Source organism: Oncorhynchus mykiss, chromosome 3 (assembly GCF_013265735.2).
Source record: "Oncorhynchus mykiss isolate Arlee chromosome 3, USDA_OmykA_1.1, whole genome shotgun sequence".
NCBI lineage: Eukaryota > Metazoa > Chordata > Actinopteri > Salmoniformes > Salmonidae > Oncorhynchus > Oncorhynchus mykiss.
Window position 1 is genome coordinate 15,671,808 of NC_048567.1, and position 26,160 is coordinate 15,697,967.

Here is a 26,160-nt window from a genome sequence, read left to right on the forward strand (position 1 = left end):
TTTTCATCATGCAAGAGTGCCTCACACTCGGAGTGCCTCATACCTCTGCATTTATGGCTGAAACAATGTAATGTATCTCATAGATAGGTCATGCAGTCACCTACCTCTGCATTTCTTATTGTCTACCATTTTTCAGAAGGTAATCTTAGCATTCCCGCTGAGAAAAAATGATTACTCTTATTAATGAAAGTAGATCAGAGGGAATGATTTGCACGGAATCAAATGGGACTACTGATGCCACTGCAGAGAGCAGTCAAAGCCGAATAGTAATGTTATCTATCATACTGAGCACTGAACACAGCACGGAAGCACATATATTAGATCGTACATAATGAGAAAAGCTTAGTAGTCTGTAAAGTACAGGGGGCGGATGAGGGGGAGGGGAGTTTTGCATTACGCGTAGGAGTGGCAAGTCTAGTCCGTTCCTTCGCGCACAATGAACTGTAGGCTACAGCTGGCTGTTACGTCTAGTCTATGAGACCAGGCGGAGCTACAGGAGGAACAAAAAAAGTGGCAGTTTACTGTAGTGGTCTTACCTACTGTTTTAAAACCGCCACCAGATCTGCTATGGCAGCGATCATGGGACTCTCAAATCCAGTTCGGAAAGAAGGTAAGCACAGCGCAAACAGAGGATGCCTTGCTCCACTCATGGATAACCACCGAGCCAAAATAACCAGACGTGTTAATTCCAAACTACTATAGCGATAGTAAATGCAACTTATTATTTTTATCAATTCCGTTTTCTGTCAATTTACAGGAATAAGATGTGTTGATATGTGGACACGCACTGGCGGCGCGCTCGGTGGTCGTGTTTGATGTAACCTACCTTTGGTCGTGCAGTCGAACCAAGCACCGTTGTATAACCGAGGTGAGGTATTTTATTAACTACATAATTATTAAATGCTTAATACAGTAGTAACCCTGCCAACGCTGTACATATGTCCGTAGTAGCCTATATGACTGAATAGACAAGGCTATTAGGCAACCAAACTGGATTAATGTATGCTCGGGTCTGTTAGGGGTTGCAAACTTTATTTGCTTCAGTTTTGCGTAGCCTTTATGACGCCGGGTTGTTAGGCTATGTGTCTATTAAACTAGATAAAGTCAACATGCGGACAACTTCGTTTATTGAGGTTTCCATTTTTTTGTGGTTTTAATTCAAGTCAGCGGGTAATGTGAGTTAACCTAACCATGTCAATCAGTTAGGCTGATTAGTAGGCAACTAGAAGCCTAGCATAAAACATTTAAACAAATGATTGCGAAAGAAATCCACTTAAATTTGGGTATAAAATTTGACTAATTACAGATACAATGTTGACGCCAATGAACAATTTAAAACATTGTAATACATTGTTCATTTATAGTGTATCTATTTTCTTATCCTCATTCATCCATCCCCAATTTGTCTACGCTCTTTCTTTCACTCTCTTCCCCGCTCTCTCTCGTCTCCGGTCTCCTCTCCCGTTTTTATTCTCTCGGCGTCTTTTGGTGTGTTGCGTTATCGCCCTGTTTTCATGTTGTTTTTCAGCAAGTGAGTGAACGTGCCCATATGTTCCTCTTATGCTCCAACGCGTTTCACGCTCGACTATAATTTTGACAGCTAGTCCAATTCTTTAGCCTACCCAGTACCCACTTGTAAGCTACAATTTTAAACAGCCCCACTCTTCCCAACTGCACAGCATGAAGTATTCGTGCATTATTTCTTACCCCATTATTAACGCGCCTTGCTGCTGTTCGTCATCAACGATTCACATTCTGAATAAATAATAATTCCAGAACTAACAGTCAACTGCGACTATGCCCTGGGCGCTATGTGTTCAACACATCCTGTTATCCATGTCAAATATGTTTAGAATATATTTTCTATAACTATTCACACGTTGTCAAATTGGTTATATTTTTTTACATAAAGCATTCTAGAAATTCTAAAAGGAGGGCATGGCTGCTCAAGAGCAATTGACATGCTTCAGATTTGATGACAGCGAATTGGATATCATGGAACCATTGGAGTAGCATATGGGCATCAGATGGAATGGTTTAGATTTGTTCTTGAATATTAAATATGACTGGGAATTGCTAGATGGTTACACTACCTACCCAGCTTAACCACTATTCATGGCTCTGAAGATGACTCCAAGGTCAGCGGGGTGTTCATCTGCCAAGGCTTTGTAATGGGTTGAATTTAAAGCCTTGATGAAATTAACCTTGAACATATTGCGAGAACTTATTTTCAGTATGTTTTAACTACGTTTAATATCTGTTTTAGTTCAGAAGATATGATATTCCAAAAGTGAATGTGTGGTTAATAATTATATCAAGAACTTTCAGCTAAAATGCATTAGGAAACTCCCAAGAAGTATATGTGAGCTCTGAAAATGTTACGTTTCTGTTGTTTTTTCAAGGCCATTTCAGTCATAATATTTTCTGGCCAGTGCAGAAATAGCCTCTGTTTTATTCTAGGGATGTATACCTTTCCAATCAATTTGTTTTGTGTCTTTGTTTTACAGTATTGTGATTTGTATTCTATTGCTAATTTAATTATATTACTTGGCATGCATGCCTACACCTAAGGGGTAAACACATTGAGGGGCTATGCGTTCTATGGAAAATAATGAAGCATGTGGAAAGTGGAACTGACCTTCTGTGGAGTTGAATTCTTTTCCAGAGAACATATAGCGCCCCGAGTTTATTATCCCTTCACCATCCACTGAAGTAGCTAGCAAGTTGACTAGATAGCTACAGTAGTTGCCATGGTGACCAAACAAACAGACTTGCTAGTTTAGCTAACCCTAGCTTGCCGTTATGAAAATCCAATTCAACAATGTCAATAATGTTTTCGTTTCAACCTTTGCTTTCAAAGCAGCTCAGACATAGAATGTGTAAGAATTAACTATAGCCATTGAATTCTACCGTGCAAATGTACTGTGCGTTATAGGGAAATAATGCACGCTCTATAATGCCCTTCAAGCCAATCAGAAACAAGTATTCAACAATGCCATGGTATAATTAAGCAATAAGGCATGAGGGTGTGTGGTATATGGCCAATATACCATGGCTAAGGGCTGTTCTTACGCATGACGCAATGCGGAGTTGCCATATACCACAAACCCCTGAGGTGCCTTATTACTATTAGAAACTGGTTACCAACGTTATTAGAACAGTAAAAATACATTTTTGTCATACCACTTTCAGCCAATCAGCATCCAGGAGCCAAACTATCCGGTTTATAATATTATGTTAACACCAGTTGGAGAATTTTTCATTTTTCACACCTAAACCAGCTTTTTCCTGCAATCTAGAGTCATAATCATTATGCTTAATTCTATTTTAAATACATTTTCCTGCATATTCTAAGCATACGTCTTAAACTGTATCTTCCTGTCTGGGGGTTATTTTTTTAAAGAAACAAAATATGCTTCTCTGCGTCTCTGCTAAAATCTGGGTAAAAGATTGAAAGGAATGTGATCCGAGGGCCACGTGCCACTGTGTCCCCTATGGGCATGACTCCTCTGACTATTACCATGTCAGGGGCATGAAGCATCTGACTCTAACCATGTCAGCCTGCCAGGTTTGGCTTTGGACATTGTTCAGTTCACCAACAGCCATAACCTCATAATATATTTTTCATATTTACTTTCCATTAATGCTGTTAACTACACATTTCTTGTGATTCTAAACTTAATCTATATGGTTCACAGAGAGAACATTTGTTCCATTCAAGGTTTAAACATTCTCTCTCTCCCACCTCCTTATCCCATCATCATTCAACCTATCGCTGGCTGGCTTTCTATTTCCCTAACATAAATTAAAGGGTTTTCTTGTATCCCTCATCTGCCTGAACTTGTCAATTTGAGTTCATTGGGGTGGAAATGAGGCAGTGAGGGAGAAAGAGGGGGAGAATATTAGGGGCTATAGGTGTTGGCAATGACAGTGATTTGATTAAGAATACAGAGGTGCTGCTCTAGCTTACTGCTCATGCTCAGCCACCACAGCCCATTATCAGCCGCACTCAGCAGAGTACCGTGCGTTGGCGGAGGAGAGGATCACGTATTGAGTTGTCCTTTTCACTTTCAAATTGCCCTCAAATGAATGTCAGAAGTGGTTTACGACACAATCGCTGTGAAGAGCAAATACGTTTATACCATTTAATTCTGTCAATTTGTATTCTGTGTGCGGAGGAAGTGTAGACGAAAACAGGACAAAACCTAACCTGAGGCTTTAATTAAAGTTACTAAACGCGGGAAGCGGCAGGACCTCCCACCGTACCGTGCTTATTTACCCAAGGGAACACCAGGATTGTTTATTGTAAAAGAAGCTCCCGTAGTGGGTTTGAAACAAGTGCCAATTCTAGAGCAGTAAATCACTCTCAGGTATCAACCATCTTCCTGAACAAAAAAAACATCCCTTCTGAACCCTCATTAGTATTCTCTGCAGTGCATTTGTAGCTGACCATTACATCCCATGCCCTGGGACAATAACAAGGGGGCGTGCGGTATATTTGAGGAGGCCAAAGATGTTGAGCAAAGCCCCTGGAGACCAGCTGCACAGAACCTGACTCCCTCTGCCCAAACTAAAGCCAATCAACCATGATTTAACTGTGACTAGGGTTGCAACATTCTGGGAACTTTCAATAAATTCCCTGGTTTTCCAGAAATCCATGTTGGAGGATTTTGGATTTCCTGCTTATTCTTTCCTGATTCCGGGAATCCTCCGACCAGGATTTCGGGAAAACCAGGGAATTTATTGAAAGTTCCAGGACTTTTGTAACCCTAAATTAGTCATTGTGTCACGCACTACTGTCAATGGCAGATGTATGGAGCAGGTTGAATCATGGTCTGTTGACCTTTTATGGAGAGGCAAATGTATGTTGCAGTATGTATATTTGAAATATGGAACATCCAGGGGGGCTTTACTGTCAGTATTCATCAGTAATGATGTACAGCACCTGTCACATTCTGACCATAGTTCTTTTGTGTTTTCCTTGTTTTAGTGTTGGTCAGGACGTGAGCTGGGTGGGCATTCTATGTTTTGTGTGTCTAGGTTGTTTTTCTGTGTTCGGCCTAGTATGGTTCTCAATCAGAGGCAGGTGTCGTTAGTTGTCTCTGATTGAGAATCATACTTAGGTAGCCTGGGTTTCACTGTGTTTTTGTGAGTGATTGTTTCTGTGTCTGTGTTTTACACCACACGGCACTGGTTTCGGTTTTGGTTATTCACGTTACGTTTATTGTTTTTGTATGGAGCGTTCAGTTTATGTATTTAAATAAATACCATGGACACTTACCACGCTGCGCTTTGGTCCTCTCCTTCAACGGAAGAAAACCATTACAGCACCAGTTAAAAGTTTGGACACGTACTTATTCCAGGGTTTTTCTTTATTTTCTACATTGTAGAATAATAGTGAAGACATCAAAACTAGGAAATAACACATGGAATCATGTAGTAACCAAAAAAGTCAGGAAAATTTAAAGAACTTTGAAAGTTTCTTGAAGTGCAGTTGCAACCATCAAGCGCTATGATGAAACTGGCTCTCATGAGGAACGCCATAGAAAAGGAAGACCCAAAGTTACCTCTGCTAAGTTCATTAGAGTTAACTGCATCTCAGATTGCAGTCCAAATAAATGCTTCACAGAGTTCAAGTAACAGACACATCTCAACATCAACTGTGCCGAGGAGACTAATTGAATCAGACCTTCATGGTCGAATTGCTGCAAATAAACCACTACTACTAAAGGACAGCAATAGTAAGAAGAGACTTGCTTGTCCAAGAAACATGTGCAATGGACATTAGACCTGTGGAAATCTGTTCTGATGAGTCCAAATTTGTGATTTTTGGTTCCAACTGCTGTCTCTTTGTGAGACGCAGAGTAGGTAAACGGATGAGCTCCGCATGTGTGGTTCCCACCGTGAAGCATGGAGGAGGAGGTGTGAGGGTGCTTTGCTGGTGACACAATTTGTGATTTATTTAGAATTCAAGTCACACTTAACCAGCATTGCTACTACAGCATTCTGCAGCGATACGCCATCCCATCTAGTTTGCGCTTAGCGGGACTATCATTTGTTTTTCAACAGGACAATGACTGAAAACACACCTCCAGACTGTGTAAGGACTATTTGATCAAGCAAAGTAATGGAGTGCTGCATCAGATGACCTGGCCTCCACAATCACCTGACCTCAACCCAATTGAGATGGTTTGGAATGAGTTGGACCACAGAGTGAAGGAAAAGCAGCTAACAAGTGCTCAGCATATGTGGGAACTCCTTCAAGACTGTTGGAAAAGCATTCCAGGTGAAGCAGGTTGAGAGAATGCCAAGAGTGTGAAAAGCTGTCATTAAGGTGGCTCCTTTAAGATTCTAAAATATATTTAGATTTCTTTAACACTTTTTTTGGTTACTACATGATTCCATGTGTTATTTCATAGTTTTGATGTCTTCACTATTATTCTACAATGTAGAGAATAGTAAAAAATAAAGAAAAACCCTTGAGTGAGTAGGTGTCCAAACTTTTGACTGGTACTGTATATGAGACAAAGGCTTACTGTGATACATGCTTAAATCATAGCCAGGAAGTATCATTAAAGGCCCAGTGCAGTCAAAACTGTACTTTCCTGTGTTTTTATATATATTTACACACTAAGAGGTTGGAATAATACTGAAATTGTGAAAATAAGGATCATGCACATTCAGCTTAACAGCTGTTTGAATAGACAGCCTGAAATGTCAGCCTGGTGGCATCACCAGGCAGTCAATAACAGCTGGTGCGCGATGTCTAATATTAAGGTAGTCTCGAGGTGTTGCTCGCCTGAGGTATAGTACCTCATGATAAGCTGTAGATCACACCATCTACCAAGAGAGTTTTCATCTATATTTTTCGTAGCTGTCTATTTACCACCACAAACCGGCGTTGGCACTCAATGGGCTGTAAGGCCAATAGCAAACAAGAAAATGTTCATCCAGAAGCGGCGCTCCTAGTGGCTGATGATTTAAATGCAGGCAAGCTTAAATCCATTTCACCTCATTTCTACCAACATGTCACATGTGCAAACATAGGGAAAAAAACTGTAGACCAGCTTTACTCCACACAGAGTTCAAAGCTCTCCCTCGCCCTCCATTTGGAAAATCTGACCATAATTCTATCCTCCTGATTCCTGCTTACAAGCAAAACCTAAAGCAAGAAGTACCAGTGACTCGCTCAATACGGAAGTGATCAGATGACGCGGATGCTATTGTACAGGACTGTTTTGCTAGCACAGATTGGAATATGTTCCGGGATTCATCCAACGGCATTGAGGAGTATACCACCTCAGTCACCGGCTTCATCAATAAGTGCATCGACAACATCGTCCCTACAGTGACCGTATGTACATATCCAAATCAGCAGCTATGGTTTACAGGCAACATCCGCACCAAGCTAAAGGCTAAAGCTGACACTTTCAAGGAGCGGGACACTAATCCGAGCGCTTAAAGAAATCCCGCTATGCCCTCAGGCGAACCATCAAACAGGCAAAGCATCAATACAGGACTAAGATTGACTCCTATGACACCGGCTCTGACGCTCGTAGGATGTGGCAGGACTACAAGGGAAACCCAGCCGCGAACTGCCCAGTGAGGGGAGCTTACCAGACGGGCTAAATGCCTTTTATGCTCGCTTCGAGGAAAGCAACACTGAAGCACCCATGAGAGCACCAGCTGTTCCGGGTGACTTTGTGATCAAGATCTCCGTAGCTGATGTGACCAAGACCTTTAAACAGGTCAACATTCACAAGGCCACCGTGCCAGACTGATTACTAGGATGTATACTCAGAGCATGCACGGACCAACTGGCAAGTGTCTTCACTGACATTTTTAACCTCTCTCTGACCGAGTCAGTAATATCTACATGTTTCAAGTCGACCACCATAGTTGCTGTGCCCAAGAAAGCGAAGGTAATCTGCCTAAATGACTACCACCCCGTAGCACTCACATCTGTAGCCATGAAGTGCTTTGAAAGGCTGGTCATGGCTCACATCAACACCATCATCCTGAAAACCGTAGACCGACTCCAAATCGCATACCGCCCCAATAGATCCACAGATGACCCAATCTCAATCACACTCCACACTGCCCTTTCCCACCTGGACAAAATGTTCACCTATGTGAGAATACTATTCATTGACTACAGATAATTGTTCAACACCATAGTGCCCACAAAGCTCATCACTCAGCTAAGGACCCTGGTACTAAACACCTCCCTCTGCAACTGGATCCTGGACTTCCTGATGACCCACCCTCCAGGTGGTAAGAGTAGGCAACAACACATCTGCCACGCTGATCCTCAACACGGGGGCCCCTCAGGGGTGCGTGCTTAGTCCCCTCTTGTACTCCCTGTTCACCCACGACTGCGTGTCCAAGCATTACTCCAACACCGTCATTATGTTTGCTGACGACACATCGGTGGTAGGCCTGATTACCGACAACGATGAGACAGCCTATAGGGAGGAGGTCAGAGACCTGGCAGTGTGGTGCCAGGACAACAACCTCTCCCTCAACGTGAGCAAGACAAAGGAGATGATTGTGGACTACAAGAAAAGGAGGGCCTAGCATGCCCCCATTCACATCAACAGGGCTGTAGTGGAGTGGGTCGAGAGTTTCAAATTCCTTGGTGTCCACATCACCAACAAACTATCATGGTCCAAACATACCAAAAAAGTTGTGAAGAGGGCACGACAACAACTTTTCACCCTCATGAGACTTAAAAACTTTGGCATGGGTCCCCAGATCCACAAAAATTTTGACAGCTGCACCATCGAGAGCACTGGTTGCATCACCGCCTTGTATGGCAACTGCTCGGCATCTGTCCGTAAGGAGCTGCAGAGGGTAGTGCGTACTGCTCAGTACATCACTGGGGCCAAACTTCCTGCAATCCGGACCTATAAACTAGGCGGTGTCAGAGGAAGGCCCAAAAAATTGTCAAAGACAGTCACCCAAGTCATAGAGTGGCGCAGCGGTCTAAGGCGCTGAATCTCAGTGCAAGAGGTGTCACTGCAGTCCCTGGTTCGAATCCAGGCTGCGTCACATCCGGCTATGATTGGGAGTCCCATAGGGCAGCACAACTGGCCCAGCGTCGTCCAGGTTTTGCCGGTAGCCGTCATTGTAAACAAGAATTTGTTCTTAACTGTCTTGCCTGGTAAATATTTTTAAATATATACCTATAAAAAAAAAAAATAGGCTGTTCTCTCTTCTACCGCACAGCAGAGAGAACAGCAGACTGTTTGCTTTGACCCCCCCTTTGTTTTTACGCTACTGCTACTCGCGGTTTATTATCTATTCATGGTCACTTTACCCCTACTGTACCTACATGTACAAATTACCTCGACTAACCTGTACCCCCCGCACATTGACTCGGCACCGGTACCACCTGTATATAGCCTCGTTATTGTTATATATTTTTTGTATTTTGTAACTGTATTGTTGGTTAATCGCTTGTAAGTAAGCATTTCACGGTAGGGTCTACACCTGTTGTAGTCGGCACATGTGACAAATCTAATTGGATTTGATTTTAAATTAGTTAAAGACGTCCTCCAGCTAACTTTAACTGTTGAAAAGTCTCAAGTATAAATACTGTAAAGTACACACACTAAGGGGTAAAAAAAAATCTGTTTTGAGCAATATAGTGTTTTTTTAGACAAAACTGCAAACTTCAAGGAGTAGGGCATTCAAGGAGTTGGTCTAATGGGAATCTGTGATGTCATCGGCCTCCCCTCTTGCTTGAGGAATAATAGAGGAGCAATAGAGAACAAAATAGGTACATTTAAGATCATGTCTAGCCATGTAAATGATTATGCTCATATCTAATGATGCTACCTACACAAGCTGTTTTAAAATAAAAATAGCCATTACAACTAATTTTCTGCCCTCCTAAGAGGAAGTTCTCTGAAGGGCAGAGTGTTTAAGTGTGGTACAAAGCCTTTAAAGATAGAGTGTAGACTACAGTTTGAAGTGGGAATGCGGTGAGTCTGCCTGGCTCTCGTTTCAGCCTCACCACTTCCTAATTATCTCCACTCCATTCTCTTTCTTTTCACCTCTTATTTCTGGTAGTATTCTTTAATTCCCATCTACTCATTCTCTCTCCCAACTACTGTTCTCTTTGGCTGTGTAATTTAATGGCTGAGGGGAGTGAGCTCAAGCATCCTCTCTCTGGCCTGGCAAGTCTGTCGGTCTCTCTGTCTGTCTGTGGCTCTCAGTTTGTGCTGGACAGGTCATTTCATCATTATAAACCATTAGTCTTCAATGAGGCCATTATACCCTCATCATCCTGAGCCAAAATGGGAACCCAGATGAAATGAGAAAAGTGACTAGGGAAAGAGACTGAGGAGCAGGGGAGAGTGATAAATGGAGTGCGAAAATAATAAGAAAAAAGTAAAGAATCACTGGTGCTCACGACAAGATTCTCACAAAGGCGACACAGAGAATGAGACTTCATCTTTTCCTCATACTGGTGACATGACATTTCATCCCAGAAGGCTGGCCTCCATCCCTTATGCCTGACAGAACTATTCTTTATTCTGGGTGGCATTAGTGCTGTAACATGCTGTGCCAGTGGAGCTGTGCTGAGGAAGCAGATGCTGCCTGGCTACTCTGAACTGAGGTCAGTCCTGTCTTTAGGATTAAGCCATGTTGGTTGACTGAGCCTCTGGGGAAGCTACTGTGATCAGAATGCAAACTTGGAGAGAAGCCTGTAAAAACACACACTGCTACTAGCAGTAGTGGTACTGGTGTCAACACTAGGCCTAGCACTCACCGATTCACTTCACACCTGGCTGCTCCAGCCTCTACAACCAGTCATCATCTTCCCTCTAGCCTCTCTTCTCTGACCTTTCCAACCACACCTGTCATTTCCTTTCAAACCATTAACCCCTTCTCTCTTTCTGGCCCTATTAAACTATTCTTTACTGTCTCTCTCATCATCTCCCTTCCTGAAACCCTCTACTCGACCGATCTGCTCGCCAATCAACACTATCATCCTTGCCTTTTGCCCTGTCCAACACTACTCCTTACTCTCTTTCCTTATCATTTTCACTCATTTGTTTTTCTACCTCATTTCTCTTTATCTACTTCATTCTCTCTGTTTGTTTTCTTGTCCCCGTCCCTCATTCCCTTGCTCTCCCTCCCCTGCCAGTCATACATGTAGGCAGCATGTTGTCCCCATGTCTCTTTAATCTTCTCGTCAGGCGGGCCCACCTCTAGATGGATCAGTGGCTGATTTGTGGCCTCCCAGCGTGTTCCGTCTGTCTCTGCCTGTCCTCCCCCCACGTACCCCACAGAGCCCTGCATCATTAATATGGCTTTCAGCTTTCACACATTTGCTGCTGACTAACAGGCAACTCCTCATCACATCCACACCTACTGCCAGTGTTCTACCACTGGACGGAGCATGGGGAATGGAGGCTGATCATTTTAAGCGTATAACTTCAAAGAGGTTTCATCGGGAGTGTGTGTGTGGCAGAGAATGTTTTCATCTCAACATCTAAACTCAGGGACTTAATGAATCTCTGCTGTCTAATAGGGGTCACAGGGGAAATATGCTGAGAGTAGGTGGTGTTGGTAATAATGAATTATTTGTCAATTATAAATGCTGGCTGGTAGTTTATAGAACAGGGGCAGTCTGGCTCAAAAGAAAGATGACTTGAGCATTCACCTTCAATGTGCCACTCTACTCTATAATTAAGATCTATTTATTTCAAGTGTTGGGTGTTTTGTTCCAGAAGCTCTGTGCCCTGTAAAATGTTTTAAGCTATGACACTGCTGAACTGAGAGAGAACAGTTGAAAAAGGTGGGAATGAGAGGGCTACTCCACTCTGTTGGAAAGAGATCACAGCAGTGATTGAATGAGGGTATGAGGCATGAGTTGATCAGAGGCTTGACTTCAGTGCCGGACAGGGGTTGAGGTGTTCATAGCCTTCAGTGCAGGACAGGGGTTGAGGTGTGCATAGCCTTCAGTGCAGGACAGGGGTTGAGGTGTTCATAGCCTTCAGTGCAGGACAGGGGTTGAGGTGTTCACAGCCTTCAATGCAGGACAGGGGTTGAGGTGTTCATAGCCTTCAGTGCAGGACAGGGGTTGAGGTGTTCATAGCCTTCAGTGCAGGACAGGCTCTGAGGTGTTCATAGCCTTCAGTGCAGGACAGGTGTTGAGGTGTTCATAGCCTTCAGTGCAGGACAGGGGTTGAGGTGTTCATAGCCTTCAGTGCAGGACAGGCTCTGAGGTGTTCATAGCCTTCAGTGCAGGACAGGCTCATCATGGATGGTGTTGGAGAAGAGTTCAACTCTTCCACTGAGGGCAGGACAGGATTTGACTGGGAAGTTAAATTTTTTTTTTTTTAAACACACACACACTACACTCCACAGTTAGACAAAATAGTTAAAAATGAGTTAATCCATGCAATGAGTAAAATCATTGATGTGTAAAAATATGATTGTTTTTGTGTAAGTGATTGACTCTACATACAGTAATGAGAGAAAATTGACAGGGCTACTCAGTGCTTGGAGAGGAAACATTCAATGTGCCAGTGGATGAGTGGGCACATGAGACATGGCTTCAGTTCATGGAAAGAAAGAAAGGAAAGAAAGGAAAGAGTTGGCAATGTTAGTGGAGTGGTCATCACCTCTTAAATCAGGGTACAGGAGGGGACTTAGCTGTAAATAGCAGATACATTCCATTACAGCTGCGCCATCGTAGGTTTGGACAACAGGTTTCTCCATGAATTCACAAAGTCAAACACAGACTGTGCATCTCGCCCATTTGACACAAAGTAGCCCAAGAAACATTCCTGAATAAAGCCCTTGGAAAAATGGTTCTGCCTGGGGCCTGGACCCTATAGGGTATGGCAGTGATTACATCTGGTCTATGAGACCAGGCTGAGCTACAGGACTATTGTAAAAAGGTTTTATATGGGCTATGATGGGACCAGTTTTTCTAATCAGGTCACATGTTTTTTTTTTAACTCATGAAGAAAACCCTGTCAAACTGCAGCAACCTTATACTTGTTCATATTAATTATACTTAGACTAGACTAACAGGGGAGTTTCCTCTACCCAGACACAGAGACAACAACTGATAGACAATAGAACTCACAGGGCTGATGTAACGGTTGTCGTTGGTGGAAGAAGGAGAGGACCAGGGTGCAGCGTGGTACGTGTTCATGATCTTTTAAATACACTAGAACAAACAGGAACGAACAAAACAGTCCTGTCTGGTACTGGTACAGAGACAGAAAACAACTACCCACAACCCAAGGGCGACAAAAGGCTGGCTAAGTATGGTTCTCAATCAAAGACAATGATTGACAGCTGCCCCTGATTGGGAACCATACCAGGCCAAACACATAGAAATACAAACATAGAATGCCCACCCCAACTCACGCCCTGACCAACCTAAAATAGAGACATAAAAAAAGGAACTAAGGTCTGGACGTGACAGCTGAGCTTTTCTTTATGCATGTTTGCAACTATAGGCCTCATTAAAAATGAACTCACAGTCTATGTCATTACTATTGTGTTGATTGATTAATTCCAGTTAATCATTTTGGATTGAAAAGGTATAGGCAGCATAGCCAGCCCAAGTTTGAATATAAATCAAATTTGATCACATTCACATTTTCTTCTGACAAACAAATGGGCTATATATACATAACATTACCAATTTGTTTACCCTGACCAGATGGACAGGGCGCATAGGCTGTATGCACCTGCTATTATTAGTAGCCTACAGTTGATCAGACTGAAAAAAAAATCTCATTTTCATCCCATACAGCATGTCAAATCTCTAATGTTTAGGTGTAGCCTAGGCTGCTGAAACATTTATGTAATGAGTTTTTGCTTGTGCCTGTCCGGAGTGATTATGTGTATTCTTTGATAAATAGCCTAAATACCAGATCAGAGTATTTTCATTTTTAAAACATTTTTATTTCACCTTTTTTTAACTAGGCAAGTTAATTAAGAACAGTTCATATTTACAATGATGGCCTACCGGGGAACAGAGGTTTAACTGCCTTGTTCAGGGGCAGATTTTTTTCTTGTCAGCTCGGGGATTTGATCCAGCAACCTTTCAATCCCTGGCCCAACACAATGACGGTCTACCCCGGCCAAATCTAACCCAGACAACGCTGGGACAATTGTGCGCTGCCATATGGGCCCCCTGAATCACGGCCGGTTGTGATACAGCCCAGTATCAAACCAGGGTCTGTAGTGACGCCTCTAGCACTGAGATGCCTTAGACCACTGCACCACTCGGGAGCGATGTTAGTACTTGCTACTAAAGTTAGCAAGGCAAATTGAAATAAATTGCACTAACTCCACACAAAAATAAAGTTCTAAAACCAAGAAAACAACATATAATCTACCTCCTCTATCTCCTGTAGTTTGAAAAAACAAATTTGAATGGAATAATATCCTAACAATGCTCAACTATTACTCTTCACTGTCAATCTCTATCCAATATGTCACCAACTCACCAAGATTCTCAACACATAGAACCCCCATAATGCTCTGTGGCACAACCCCGATACAACACACTAGGTTCGTTCTCTGATTCTAATCCTATGATTTGATGGCAAAACAGTGTGTTTTAATCAGGTATTTGGTGACGTGAATATATTTAGTATAGTTTTGTCTAAAAGGATATATTTTTTAATGTTTCATTATTTTAAAATTTTCTGAAATTCACTGAGTAAGATGGTCCTCCCGTTCCTCCTCTGAGGAGCCTACACTGGCACACACATACGTACACACACGGACACGCATACTCACTCTTGTCATTAGTTTATCTTAAACGCTGCTTGTAGACCTTTATAACAACAGCAGTGCAATGAGCTGACATGAGGTCAGTGAGATTGTGAGAGTGTTGCTGAGGGAGAGAGAGTGTGGCTTTCTGCCCTGTCCCCTCCCCTGCCCCCCACACTGACCACAGGAGACTGGAACTAGGAGCTTTGAACTCCTGTCATTACAAAGGAGCACATGGCCATGGAGCAGTATCCTTGGACTATCTGAGTAACCCTGAAGCTCACTCCCTCTCACATTACATCTGTTATACTCCCTCAAATCTACATAATGACAAATGAGGAAGCTGAGTTGTTTTGTTTTGCTGGTGGCAGACATTGCAAGTCGCAGTGCAACTAACTGAGATAAGTCTTAGGTTGCTGATCATGCAATCTACATCTCCAGTAGGCTACAACCCATCTGAAGTTCAGTCGATCTCATCTTTAGAATCTTGCAAGTCACCCACCGCGGTGGTGGATAGATCTGGATTGACTGGAGCGATTTGGGAGGATGACAAAAGGCATAATGAGGCAGATTCACTTAAAAGGGTTTCACTTGATCCTTTCTACAGTGAGCCAGGAGTCACGTAGTTAGATGTGAAAAAGAGAGGGTCATGTGGTGTGTGTGTGTGTGCTTGTGTGCGTGCCAGTGTTTGTGCCCCAGTCTGTATGTGGGAAGATGGTATTTAAAACTGTGAAGTGGTTCTGAGCTTAATGAATTACTGGCGTGTTCTCTGTTTGGCTTGAGGGTGTCTGCTTTTGCCGATCAATGGCAGAAATGAACCATGTCTCTGAACCTTGCCTGTCCAGGCTGACAGAGGTGAACAGCAATAATGAGTTGATATGGAGAGCTGTTCATAAAAGCTTGCGTTGGCTCTTTTATATTTTATGATGGATTTCTGATGTTACTAAAAAACCACCACACCTCATTTCAGTTTGATATGAAATGTCACAGGTTTGTCGCTAGTCCGCTACACAGTGGAATTTGAATAATCTTTCATGTAAATATGCTTTTATGTTTTCCAGCTAGAAAGCGTACGTACTGTTTGGGGACAGAAACAGCGACTGTGGCCCAACGCTTCGAGGCCATGAATTGCTTCAAAGGGCGTTTTGGACAGGATGTGGAGAAACAGGACCAAAAGCTGTCAAAACCAAGATGGGATACTACCAAAAACAAGGTGACGGAAGTTTTGATGGAAGTGATCAATTTAGCAATAACTTACTTTGTTAAATCACACAGTCATTAACCCTCTTCTTTCTTTCTTTCTTTCTTTCTTTCTTTCTTTCTTTCTTTCTTTCTTTCTTTCTTTCTTTCTTTCTTTCTTTCTTTCTTTCTTTCTTTCTTTCTCTCACACGAACAACACACAGGTGCCCACAGACCGGACCATGGTGGTGGGCGGCAGGCAAGGTGGGGGCGGTAAAGGTTCCAACCATTCAGGAGGTACCCTGAGAAAACGGCGCCAGCGCTACGTGGAGAAGGACGGCAAGTGCAACGTGCATCACGGCAACGTGCGCGAGAAATACCGCTACATGACAGACATCTTCACTACCCTGGTGGACCTGAAGTGGCGCTTTAACCTGCTGGTGTTCACCCTGGTCTACACAACCACCTGGGTGTTCTTCGGTCTCATCTGGTGGCTCATCGCCTACATCCGCGGAGACCTGGACCACACCGACGATGGAGACTGGATCCCCTGCGTCAACAACCTCAACGGCTTCGTCTCCGCCTTTCTCTTCTCCATCGAGACGGAGACCACCATCGGCTACGGCTACCGGGTCATCACTGATAAATGCCCAGAGGGGATTCTCCTGCTTTTAGTCCAGGCCATCCTGGGCTCCATCGTCAATGCCTTCATGGTGGGATGCATGTTCGTCAAGATCTCCCAGCCCAAGCAGCGAGCCGAGACTCTCATGTTCTCCCACAAGGCGGTGATCTCTGTGAGGGACAGCAAGCTGTGTTTGATGTTCAGGGTAGGAGACCTGAGGAACTCACACATTGTGGAGGCCTCCATCCGGGCCAAGCTGATCCACTCCAAGCAGACCAAGGAAGGGGAGTTTATCCCTCTCAATCAGACGGATATCAATGTGGGCTTCGATACGGGGGACGACAGGCTCTTCCTGGTGTCTCCACTCATCATCTGTCACGAGTTCAACGAGGGCAGTCCCTTCTGGGAAATCTCACAGGAACAGCTGGAGAGAGAGGAGTTTGAGGTAGTGGTCATCCTGGAGGGCATGGTGGAAGCCACAGGTGGGTTCTTCTAATTTAAGGTCAGATTTGCATTTCCTGCCTAATGATGAAGATTCATTCTGGTGGAGGGTAAGCTGATCCTAGATCTGTGCCGACAAACTTCTACCTGGAGAGATTTTTATTGTAATCATAATGATGTAGAAAATGATTATTAAAATAACATTAATAACACTATAATTACAGGTACTTTAACATATAATATGAGAATCTAATGCAGGTTTGTGTGACCCTGTTTATAAGCATTCATTCACTTGGTTGGATAAAGAGGATGCAGTCGACAGGAATCACTTGAGACTTGCAGGGTATCACCAATTAATGTTGGCTGTGAATGCACTTGACAAGGACTGCAATTACACTGTCCTAAATGGCCACAGCATTGTCCTGTATGCTAATATCCTCTATTAGGGTCTTCTGGCTGCTGTGAGAAGCAGGAGGGACTCAAGGAAAGCCCGTCTGTGTGTTTGTGAGAGAATCCCAGACCTGTCAATAGTACAGCCTCTGGGAAATTAAACGAGTAGAAGACGTTGAGGGAATTCAGGTTGGAATGGGGATTGAATTGGGTCGTTCTACCAATTTGGTGCCCTTTGTGAAGTGTAACTTGGTGAAAATAAATGTTTGATTTAACCTAATTCTGTCATAAAGAGCACATTTTCAATTGAATAAAAACTTGTTTTCCCATCTCAAGAGGATAAGGAAATATATATATACACTATAGTAAGTGCCTATTAAGTGCAAAATAAAGTAACAGAGTTGAACGTAACAGGGTTGTGTCACGGATCCCTCTGGAACTTTCATTGCGCACACCTGGTCCCTATTCCTACTGATTGTATTTGTATATATGTGCCCTTTGTTCACAATGGTGGGGTTGATTATTGTTACCATGTCCGTTGGTGCGTGTGAGTATCTGTGCTGTGTGTTTTGGGCTTTCGTGCCCTTGTGGATTGCACAGATGATTACAGGTCTCGTCCCATGTGTTAAATCATTGTTTGAGTGTGCTAGTTATTCGAGATACTCCTCTCTCTTTTGTTTTGAGTTTCTACCCTGTGTTTTGTTACGCGTTTGTTTGGGTTTCTACCCTGTGTTTTGTTACGTGTTTGTTTGGGGTTTCTACCCTGTGTTTTGTTACGTGTTTGTTTGGGGTTTCTACCCTGTGTTTTGTTACGTGTTTGTTTGGGGTTTCTACCCTGTGTTTTGTTATGTGTTTGTTTGGTCTTCTACCCTGTGTTTTGTTACGCGTTTGTTTGGTCTTCTACCCAGTGTTTTGTTACGTGTTTGTTTGGGTTTCTACCCTGTGCTTTGTTACGTGTTTGTTTGGGGTTTCTACCCTGAGTTTTGTTACGTGTTTGTTTGGGGTTTCTACCCTGTGTTTTGTTACGTGTTTGTTTGGGGTTTCTACCCTGTGTTTTGTTATGTGTTTGTTTGGTCTTCTACCCTGTGTTTTGTTACGTGTTTGTTTGGGTTTCTACCCTGTGTTTTGTTACGTGTTTGTTTGGGTTTCTACCCTGTGTTTTGTTACGTGTTTGTTTGGGTTTCTACCCTGTGTTTTGTTATGTGTTTGTTTGGGTTTCTACCCTGTGTTTTGTTATGTGTTTGTTTGGTCTTCGTCCCCGTGCCTTTACACGGCATGCCGTAATTTGGGTAAAATACAAAACCCTATTACACATTCCTGCGTCTGTCTCCTGAATCTCTTTATACCAACGTGACAGGTTGACGATTTCTTCTTAAATCAGCCATAAATCCCCCTGTGACAGGGGGAATGAAGCTTGTTGTGTGCAACAGGGAGTGGCAATTGAATGCAAGCTACACAAAAAAAATTGTTTTGTTAAAACATGTCTAGCCTGCCTATCTATGGGTAACACGGTTGACGTGTATGATCGACCCTTTCAGTTTTCCACCACAAAACACCAGAAAATGGCTAAGAAGATTAGAACCAGCTCACCTGCTTTTACTCTAGGATTTGACTATTAGATGTTCAATGTTTCTGTTTAAAAGGGAATAGTTTCACCATATTAAAATGAGAGTTCAGTTCACGTAACAGGGTTGACCTTAAAATGCAGGACAGACGTAAATGAATCACTAATCACATGAAATAAATGATAATCTTCAGAAATGACTAGGGCTTTATCATGATGATGAAACTTGGAGACATTTTGGGGATAAGTGGGTTAAAATCTTCCTAGAAGTGACAGGGTTGACAGATTTTGGATTTTGGCACATTAGCAAGCCTTTACTCATTTTAAAATGTGGATTAATTGAATTATCCATATGGTCTATATTAAAGGGAACTTCATTTAATATAACATGCTTTTAAAATTCAATATTGATGCACAATTTCTACTTAAAATATCAAAGGGACGCAAAAGCACTCTTCATGGAATGACCCAATTCCCTTTTCCCATCCCACCCACTGTCAATGATTCTCGGTCCAGGAGTGAACTGAACTACTGCTCAAAGACATACTGCTTTTTATACTGTTCAACATACCTTGTGTCAATTGAAGCTGATCCTCAATACTGACAAAACTAAACTAATGGTGTTTTCTAATGCAAGAAATAGACCTCTGAACCTTTCACCTATTACTACCTGTCAGGGCGAGGAGATTGAGGTTGTAACCTCATATAAATATCTTGGAATTTTAATTGATGACGGCCTCTCTTTTAAATTGCATATTCAACAACTTTGAAAATTGAAGCTGAAATTGGGATTTTATTTTAGGAATAAGGTCTGTTTTTATTTTGAAGCCAGAAGGAGGCTAGTATCAGCTACATTTATGCCTTTACTAGACTATGGGGATATTTTATATATGAATGCTTCCGGCTCAGGCTCAGTCACTGGTATACTTTTATTTACAAAGCCATTTTGGGTTTACTACCTTTTTATTTGTGCATTTTTATTGTTCAGAAATGTGGTGGGTACACTCTTCGTTCGCTGGACTTTATCCTGCTAACTGTTCCAAATGTCCAAACTGAATTTGGTAAAAGGGCTTTTATGTACTCTGCGCCATCGTCTTGGAACACCTAACAAAATACTTTTAGACTGGAAGAACTTGTCCCGATTGGTGCTTTTAAATCACTGATGAAGGATTTTGAGGCTGATTCCCTGACCTGTCAATGTTTTTAATTTGCTGTTTTATACTTTAGTGAATTCAATGGTTTTTACTAGATTACTTGTAGTTTTTCATGTTGTCTGTCTGTCTAATTTTTTTGTAATGATTTAGTGCTGCCTATCTTGGCCAGGGCGCTCTTGAAAAGGAGATTTTAATCTCAATGAGCCCTTCCTGGTTAAATAAAGGTTAAATAAATAAAATAATACTGCAGGCAATTTAGTTTTGATTTTGTTTATGAGGATGCAGACCGTGTGGGTGTTATTGCTTCAGATTTGGTTTTGATATTCTACTCAATATATAGACTTTGATTTAACAGAGGAAGAATGTTTGATCCATCGAACAGCAAGGGCTGTTTTTTCCTCAGTATCCCATGTCAATATTGACGGTTTAGTCAAAGGACAAGCTAAAAGCTGATGCTTTATTTCATTTTTTTAATCTATCGACAACAGTGTTGTTTTGCTCTTTTCCCTCGGGGATCAAACCCAATCAGGCCTTGAAGTGGGATTTGCTTGAAGTAGGAAAGAGTTTATTGGTTTGCTGTTAATCTTGTAACTACCCATCCCGGATCCGGGAGCGTAATCATCAACTGACACTAATTAGCATAACGCAACGGACATAAATAATACTAGAAAATATTCATATTCATGAAATCACAAGTGAAATATATTGAAACACAGCTTAGCCTTTTGTTAATCACCCTGTCATCTCAGATTATGAAAATATGCTTTACAGCCAAAGCAAGACAAACATTTGTGTAAGTTTATTGATAGCCTAGCATAGCATTATTCCTAGCTAGCAGCAGGCAACCTGGTCACGAAAATCAAATTAAATCGTTTACCTTTGATGAGCTTCGGATGTTTTCACTCACAAGACTCCCAGTTAGATAGCAAATGTTCCTTTTTTCCAAAAATATTATTTTTGTAGCCGAAATAACTATTAAATATTCCAAATTAGCTCCATAATATCAACAGAAACATGGCAAACGTTGTTTATAATCAATCCTCAAGGTGTTTTTCAAATATCTATTTGATAATATATCAACCGGGACAGATGGCTTCTTAGTAGGAAAGAGAGAAACAATGGCCGCATGTGTCCCTTAAGCACAAAACACTCTGAGAGACTCCAGCTGACCACTGACGCAATGTTGACGTTTTTCTTTTTTTTTCAAAATAAAAGCCTGAAACTATGTATTGTGACACTAGACACATTAGGGAAGCCATAGAAAAAGGAATCTGGTTGATATCTCATTCACTGCTCAATAGGGACGCATAGGAACGCAGAGGTTTCTAAATAAGAGTCACTTCCTGATTGGATTTTTCTCAGGCTTTCGCCTGCAATATCAGTTCTGTTATACTCACAGACAATATTTTTACAGTTTTGGATACTTTAGAGTGTTTTCTATCCTAAGCTGTCAATTATATGCATATTCTAGCATCTTGTCCTGACAAAATAGCCCGTTTACTTTGGGAACGTTATTTTTCCAAAAATGAAAATAGTGCCCCCTAGATTCAAGAGGTTTTAATCTCTCAGGTGCTTAAAGAATGGGAGCAGGGAGTCAGGAAACAAGTGCAGTTGAGAGTTTAATAAGGAAGAACATGACGATATACAAAACAAGAGTAGCGTACTGGGCATGACCAAGACTGCCTGAAGACTGAGGGCTAAATAAAAGGGAAGTAATCAAAGTACTGAAGTCCAGGTGTACATAACGATGGGGAGCAGGTGTGCGTAATGATGGTTGTCAGGTGTGCATAATGTGGGTTGCCAGGACCGGTGGTTAGTAGACCGGCGACGTCGAATGCCGGGGCGGCAGAAGGGGTGACAGCTGCTTTTATCTCTTATTCACACGCTGCTCAAAGGCTTTGTTTCGTTTTTCTAAATGCTTCATGAAAATACGTAGGCTAATTGGTATGTTAATTGTATATTAAATATCATCATCAGGCACAGTATGTAGGTATCCCACTGTATACATGATACCATTGAATTGCCAGTATTTGTTTTATTCATTTAGTGTGCTGTTTACATTCAAAGAATTACAGCTATATCATTATAATTTAATACATTTGCTGCAGGTGAAATGCAAATTAAGATATACAGTGGGGCAAAAAAGTATTTAGTCAGCCACCAATTGTGCAAGTTCTCCCACTTAAAAAGAGGGGAGAGGCCTGTAATTTTCATCATAGGTACACTTCAACTATGACAGACAAAAAATCCAGAAAATCACATTGTAGGATTTTTAATGAATTTATTTGCAAATGATGGTGGAAAAAAGTACTTGGTCAATAACAAAAGTTTATCTAAATTCTTTGTTATATACCCTTTGTTGGCAATGACAGAGGTCAAATGTTTTCTGTAAGTCTTCACAAGGTTTCCACACACTGTTGCTGGTATTTTGGCCCATTCCTCCATGCAGATCTCCTCTAGAGCAGTGATGTTTTGGGGCTGTTGCTGGGCAACACGGACTTTCAACTCCCTCCAAAGATTTTCTATGGGGTTGAGATCTGGAGACTGGCTAGGCCACTCCAGGACCTTGAAATGCTTCTTACGAAGCCACTCCTTTGTTGCCCGGGCGGTGTGTTTGGGATCATTGTCATGCTGAAAGACCCAGCCACGTTTCATCTTCAATGCCCTTGGTGATGGAAGGAGGTTTTCACTCAAAATCTCACGATACATGGCCCGATTCAGTCTTTCCTTTACACGGATCAGTCGTCCTGGTCCCTCTGCAGAAAAACAGCCCCAAAGCATGATGTTTCCACCCCCATGCTTCACAGTAGGTATGGTGTTCTTTGGATGCAACTGAGCATTCCTTGTCCTCCAAACACGATGAGTTGAGTTTTTACCAAAAAGTTATATTTTGGTTTCATCTGACCATATGACATTCTCCCAATCTTCTTCTGGATCATACAAATGCTCTCTAGCTAACTTCAGACGGGCATGCACATGTACTGGCTTAAGCAGGGGGACACGTCTGGCACTGCAGGATTTTAGTCCCTGGCGGCGTAGTGTGTTACTGATGGTCCCAGCTCTCTGCAGGTCATTCACTAGGTCCCCCCGTGTGGTTCTGGGATTTTTGCTCATCGTTCTTGTGATCATTTTGACCCCACGTGGTGAGATCTTGCGTGGAGCCACAGATCGAGGGAGATTATCAGTGGTCTTGTATGTCTTCCATTTCCTAATAATTGCTTTCACAGTTGATTTCTTCAAACCAAGCTGCTTACCTATTGCAGATTCAGTCTTCCCAGCCTGGTGCAGGTCTACAATTTTGTTTCTGGTGTCCTTTGACAGCTCTTTGGTCTTGGCCATAGTGGAGTTTGGAGTGTGACTGTTTGAGGTTGTGGACAGGTGTCTTTTATACCGATAACAAGTTCAAACAGGTGCCATTAATACAGGTAACGAGTGGAGGACAGAGGAGCCTCTTAAAGAAGAAGTTACAGGTCTGTGAGAGCCAGAAATCTTGCTTGTTTGTAGGTGACCAAATACTTATTTTCCACCATAATTTGCATATAAAATTAATAAAAAATCCTACAATGTGATTTTCTGGATTTTTTTTCTCATTTTGTCTGTCATAGTTGAAGTTTACCTATGATGAAAATTACAGGCCTCTCTCATCTTTTTAAGTGGGAGAACTTGCACAATTGGTGGCTGACTAAATACTTTTTTTGCCCCACTGTATATATTTACATTATAGCTGCTGAAAAAAAGAACTGTTGATACATCACAAGGTTGTGAATCATCCAACCCGGAACCCCTTACTTCTCTTAGTGTGTGTGTGTGTGTGTGTGTGTGTTTGTACATTGGTCTGTCTGCTTTGATATACCCCTGGTGCTGGCTGTGCATAGTCAGTTGGTTTGTTTCAGCATTCCTGTGGATAATATGTACTGTAATTGATGTGGCTCTTCAAGGTTCACTTGAGCATCGGATGAAAATGCTCATAACCTTTTTATAGGCAATCCACATATATATATTCAGAAAGGTGTGTGTGTGTGTGTTTGTGTGTGTTTATCTATCTATCTGTATGTGTTTCTGCATCTGTGTGTTTGATGTGTGTACATGTGTGTGATTGAAAGAGAAGATGCACATCTCTGTATTAGAACCACTCTTCAGCCTATTTCCAAAAATGTTTGTTCAATGAAAGGAGTACAGCTCATTTAAAGTAGAGGAGACAAAGCATAGTGAATCTTAATTAGATCCACATAGTGAATCTTAATTAGATCCACAAATCACAACGACGCAGCTTGAGTCCAGGTCTTAGTATAATTCCATGACAAGGGCTTTAAAATAAACATTTAGATCATACCCAATCACACAGTCATTTAAAGTTCCTATCCTCTATTTCATGTCAGTAATGTCTGTCTCCCTCCCCCTTCTCTCTCCCGCCAGGAATGACATGCCAGGCGCGCAGCTCCTACCTAGACTCAGAGGTCATGTGGGGGGAGCGCTTCACCCCTGTGCTCTCCCTAGAGGAGGGCTTCTACGAGGTGGACTATGAATCCTTCCACCACACCTACCCTACCCCGACCCCCACCTCATCTGCCCGAGAGCTAGTCGAGCTGGCCAAGAAGGGAGAGGCTATCCCCCTACCTCCCCAGTCCCCACCTCCAGTCCCGGAGCCGCCCCCACCACATCCAGAGAAGGAGGAAGACAGTGGGGAGGAAGAGGTGGAGGCGATAGGGCATGGAGAGGGAGATAACGTTAGCAATGGGGATGCTAACAGGATGGATGATGGGCATGAATGAGTGTGCATTGGTGAAAACACAGACCGTGTCATCGGATGATGCTGCTCACTGGTTTAAAACAAGCTCATACATGGAACAGAGGCTACAAGAGGCAAGATTTCAAAACCTCAACATCATGAAGATAGGCAAGAAGTACTTGTGCAAGTGACTCAATGTCTCAAATGGCTTTGATATCAAACTTCATCAACTGATGAAGTGTCGAACATAAACAATGATATCCTATAGTTTTTGACTGCTATTAGAGGGACCAAAAAGTAAGTCTTCACTCTGACTCATAATTTCTTTAATACGGCATTTAGTGCCAATATTCTGATCTAAAACAACTTGGATAACTGGGTGAATATGATTTTAAAAGTTTCAAGTAATGGGATGTAAATGATTGAATACTTTGTACTAGACTAGATGTGTGTAAGAAGGACTAAAAGAGGATTAATTAAAGGAGGCCTGGACAAATGCCCATCCATTTCAAGTATTTTGATACACACATTTTTCTTACATGTGTACATTTTCGTGAATTAATATTGACCTTGTATTCAAATCTTAAATCCCCAAGTTTGAAAGGCCTTTGCCTTTGAATTAATTGTTTAAAGTTATGGTTTGGATTTCTTGCACCATTTTGTTGGCTTCACAAATGGTTCTGTTCAAGGCATTTTGGAAGGGTTTGCTATTAGTGGGCATTGCCAACAACCTAATAAATAATTGAGGGCTTATCATGGAAATTGAAATGATTGAAGCCTTTTTTGTTTATTTTTTCATTTTACATCGACACAGATAGGTTTTTAGAGGTTGATAGGTGTTTAGAGGAAGTTCTGCCATATTGAGTCTTACCTTGGTGAAGATTTCCCTCTACTGGCTGTAGAACGTCATGACAAGCACAACCTGGTCCTCTCGGGTCTCTCTCCAACTTCTTCCAAGCCTGATAAGAAAAATATGAAGGGAAGGAATAATCAGTCTAAATTGTTATGTAATCATATATGTCAGTCATTAATCATCAGACAAGGCGTAAAACCCCCAAACACAAGCAAATTGTGATATTGTCAAGTATGGTGAAAGGTGTGTTTATCATAATGAAGCAGCAGGGGTCCGTTAAAACTGCACCCATTCTAATTGTAAACAAGGAATACTGCACTGCCACTGAAAGCAAAATGACATAATACCATCAAATCACATAGAAATCAAATCATACACAATCAAAGTCCTACATGTGATCGCTAAGGTTATGGATGTATCCAAATAAATGGCATTATCATGGCTGTGGTGGTCTACACCACTCGGCTTCGCCTC

General features: G+C 42.1%; 1 protein-coding gene and 1 long non-coding RNA gene across 2 annotated transcripts; one reads left to right on the plus strand and one right to left on the minus strand.

Annotated features, from left to right (window-relative positions):
* The first annotated feature begins 452 nt into the window (after window positions 1–452).
* zgc:162160 (uncharacterized protein LOC561782 homolog) lies at window positions 453–25,590 on the plus strand. The gene is made up of 5 exons (XM_021592745.2): window positions 453–610; window positions 758–868; window positions 15,816–15,967; window positions 16,158–17,037; window positions 24,521–25,590. The coding sequence occupies exons 3-5, from the start codon at window positions 15,878–15,880 to the stop codon at window positions 24,874–24,876; spliced, it is 1,326 nt and encodes a 441-aa protein (XP_021448420.1). The 5' UTR covers window positions 453–610; window positions 758–868; window positions 15,816–15,877; the 3' UTR covers window positions 24,877–25,590.
* LOC118946067 lies at window positions 12,165–13,247 on the minus strand. The gene is made up of 3 exons (XR_005041232.1): window positions 13,109–13,247; window positions 12,482–12,569; window positions 12,165–12,329 (listed from the first exon to the last, which is right to left on the minus strand). It is a non-coding gene; the product is annotated as an uncharacterized LOC118946067 (long non-coding RNA).
* Window positions 25,591–26,160: the final 570 nt, after the last annotated feature.

What these genes read in the sequence shown, in the direction of transcription:
- zgc:162160 (XM_021592745.2), top strand. Translation starts at nt 15,878, where the DNA reads ATGAATTGCTTCAAAGGGCGTTTTGGACAGGATGTGGAGAAACAGGAC. An exon ending in GGGATACTACCAAAAACAAG is followed by an intron (nt 15,968 to 16,157) that starts GTGACGGAAGTT and finishes AACAACACACAG; the next exon opens with GTGCCCACAGACCGGACCAT. An exon ending in GGGCATGGTGGAAGCCACAG is followed by an intron (nt 17,038 to 24,520) that starts GTGGGTTCTTCT and finishes CTCTCCCGCCAG; the next exon opens with GAATGACATGCCAGGCGCGC.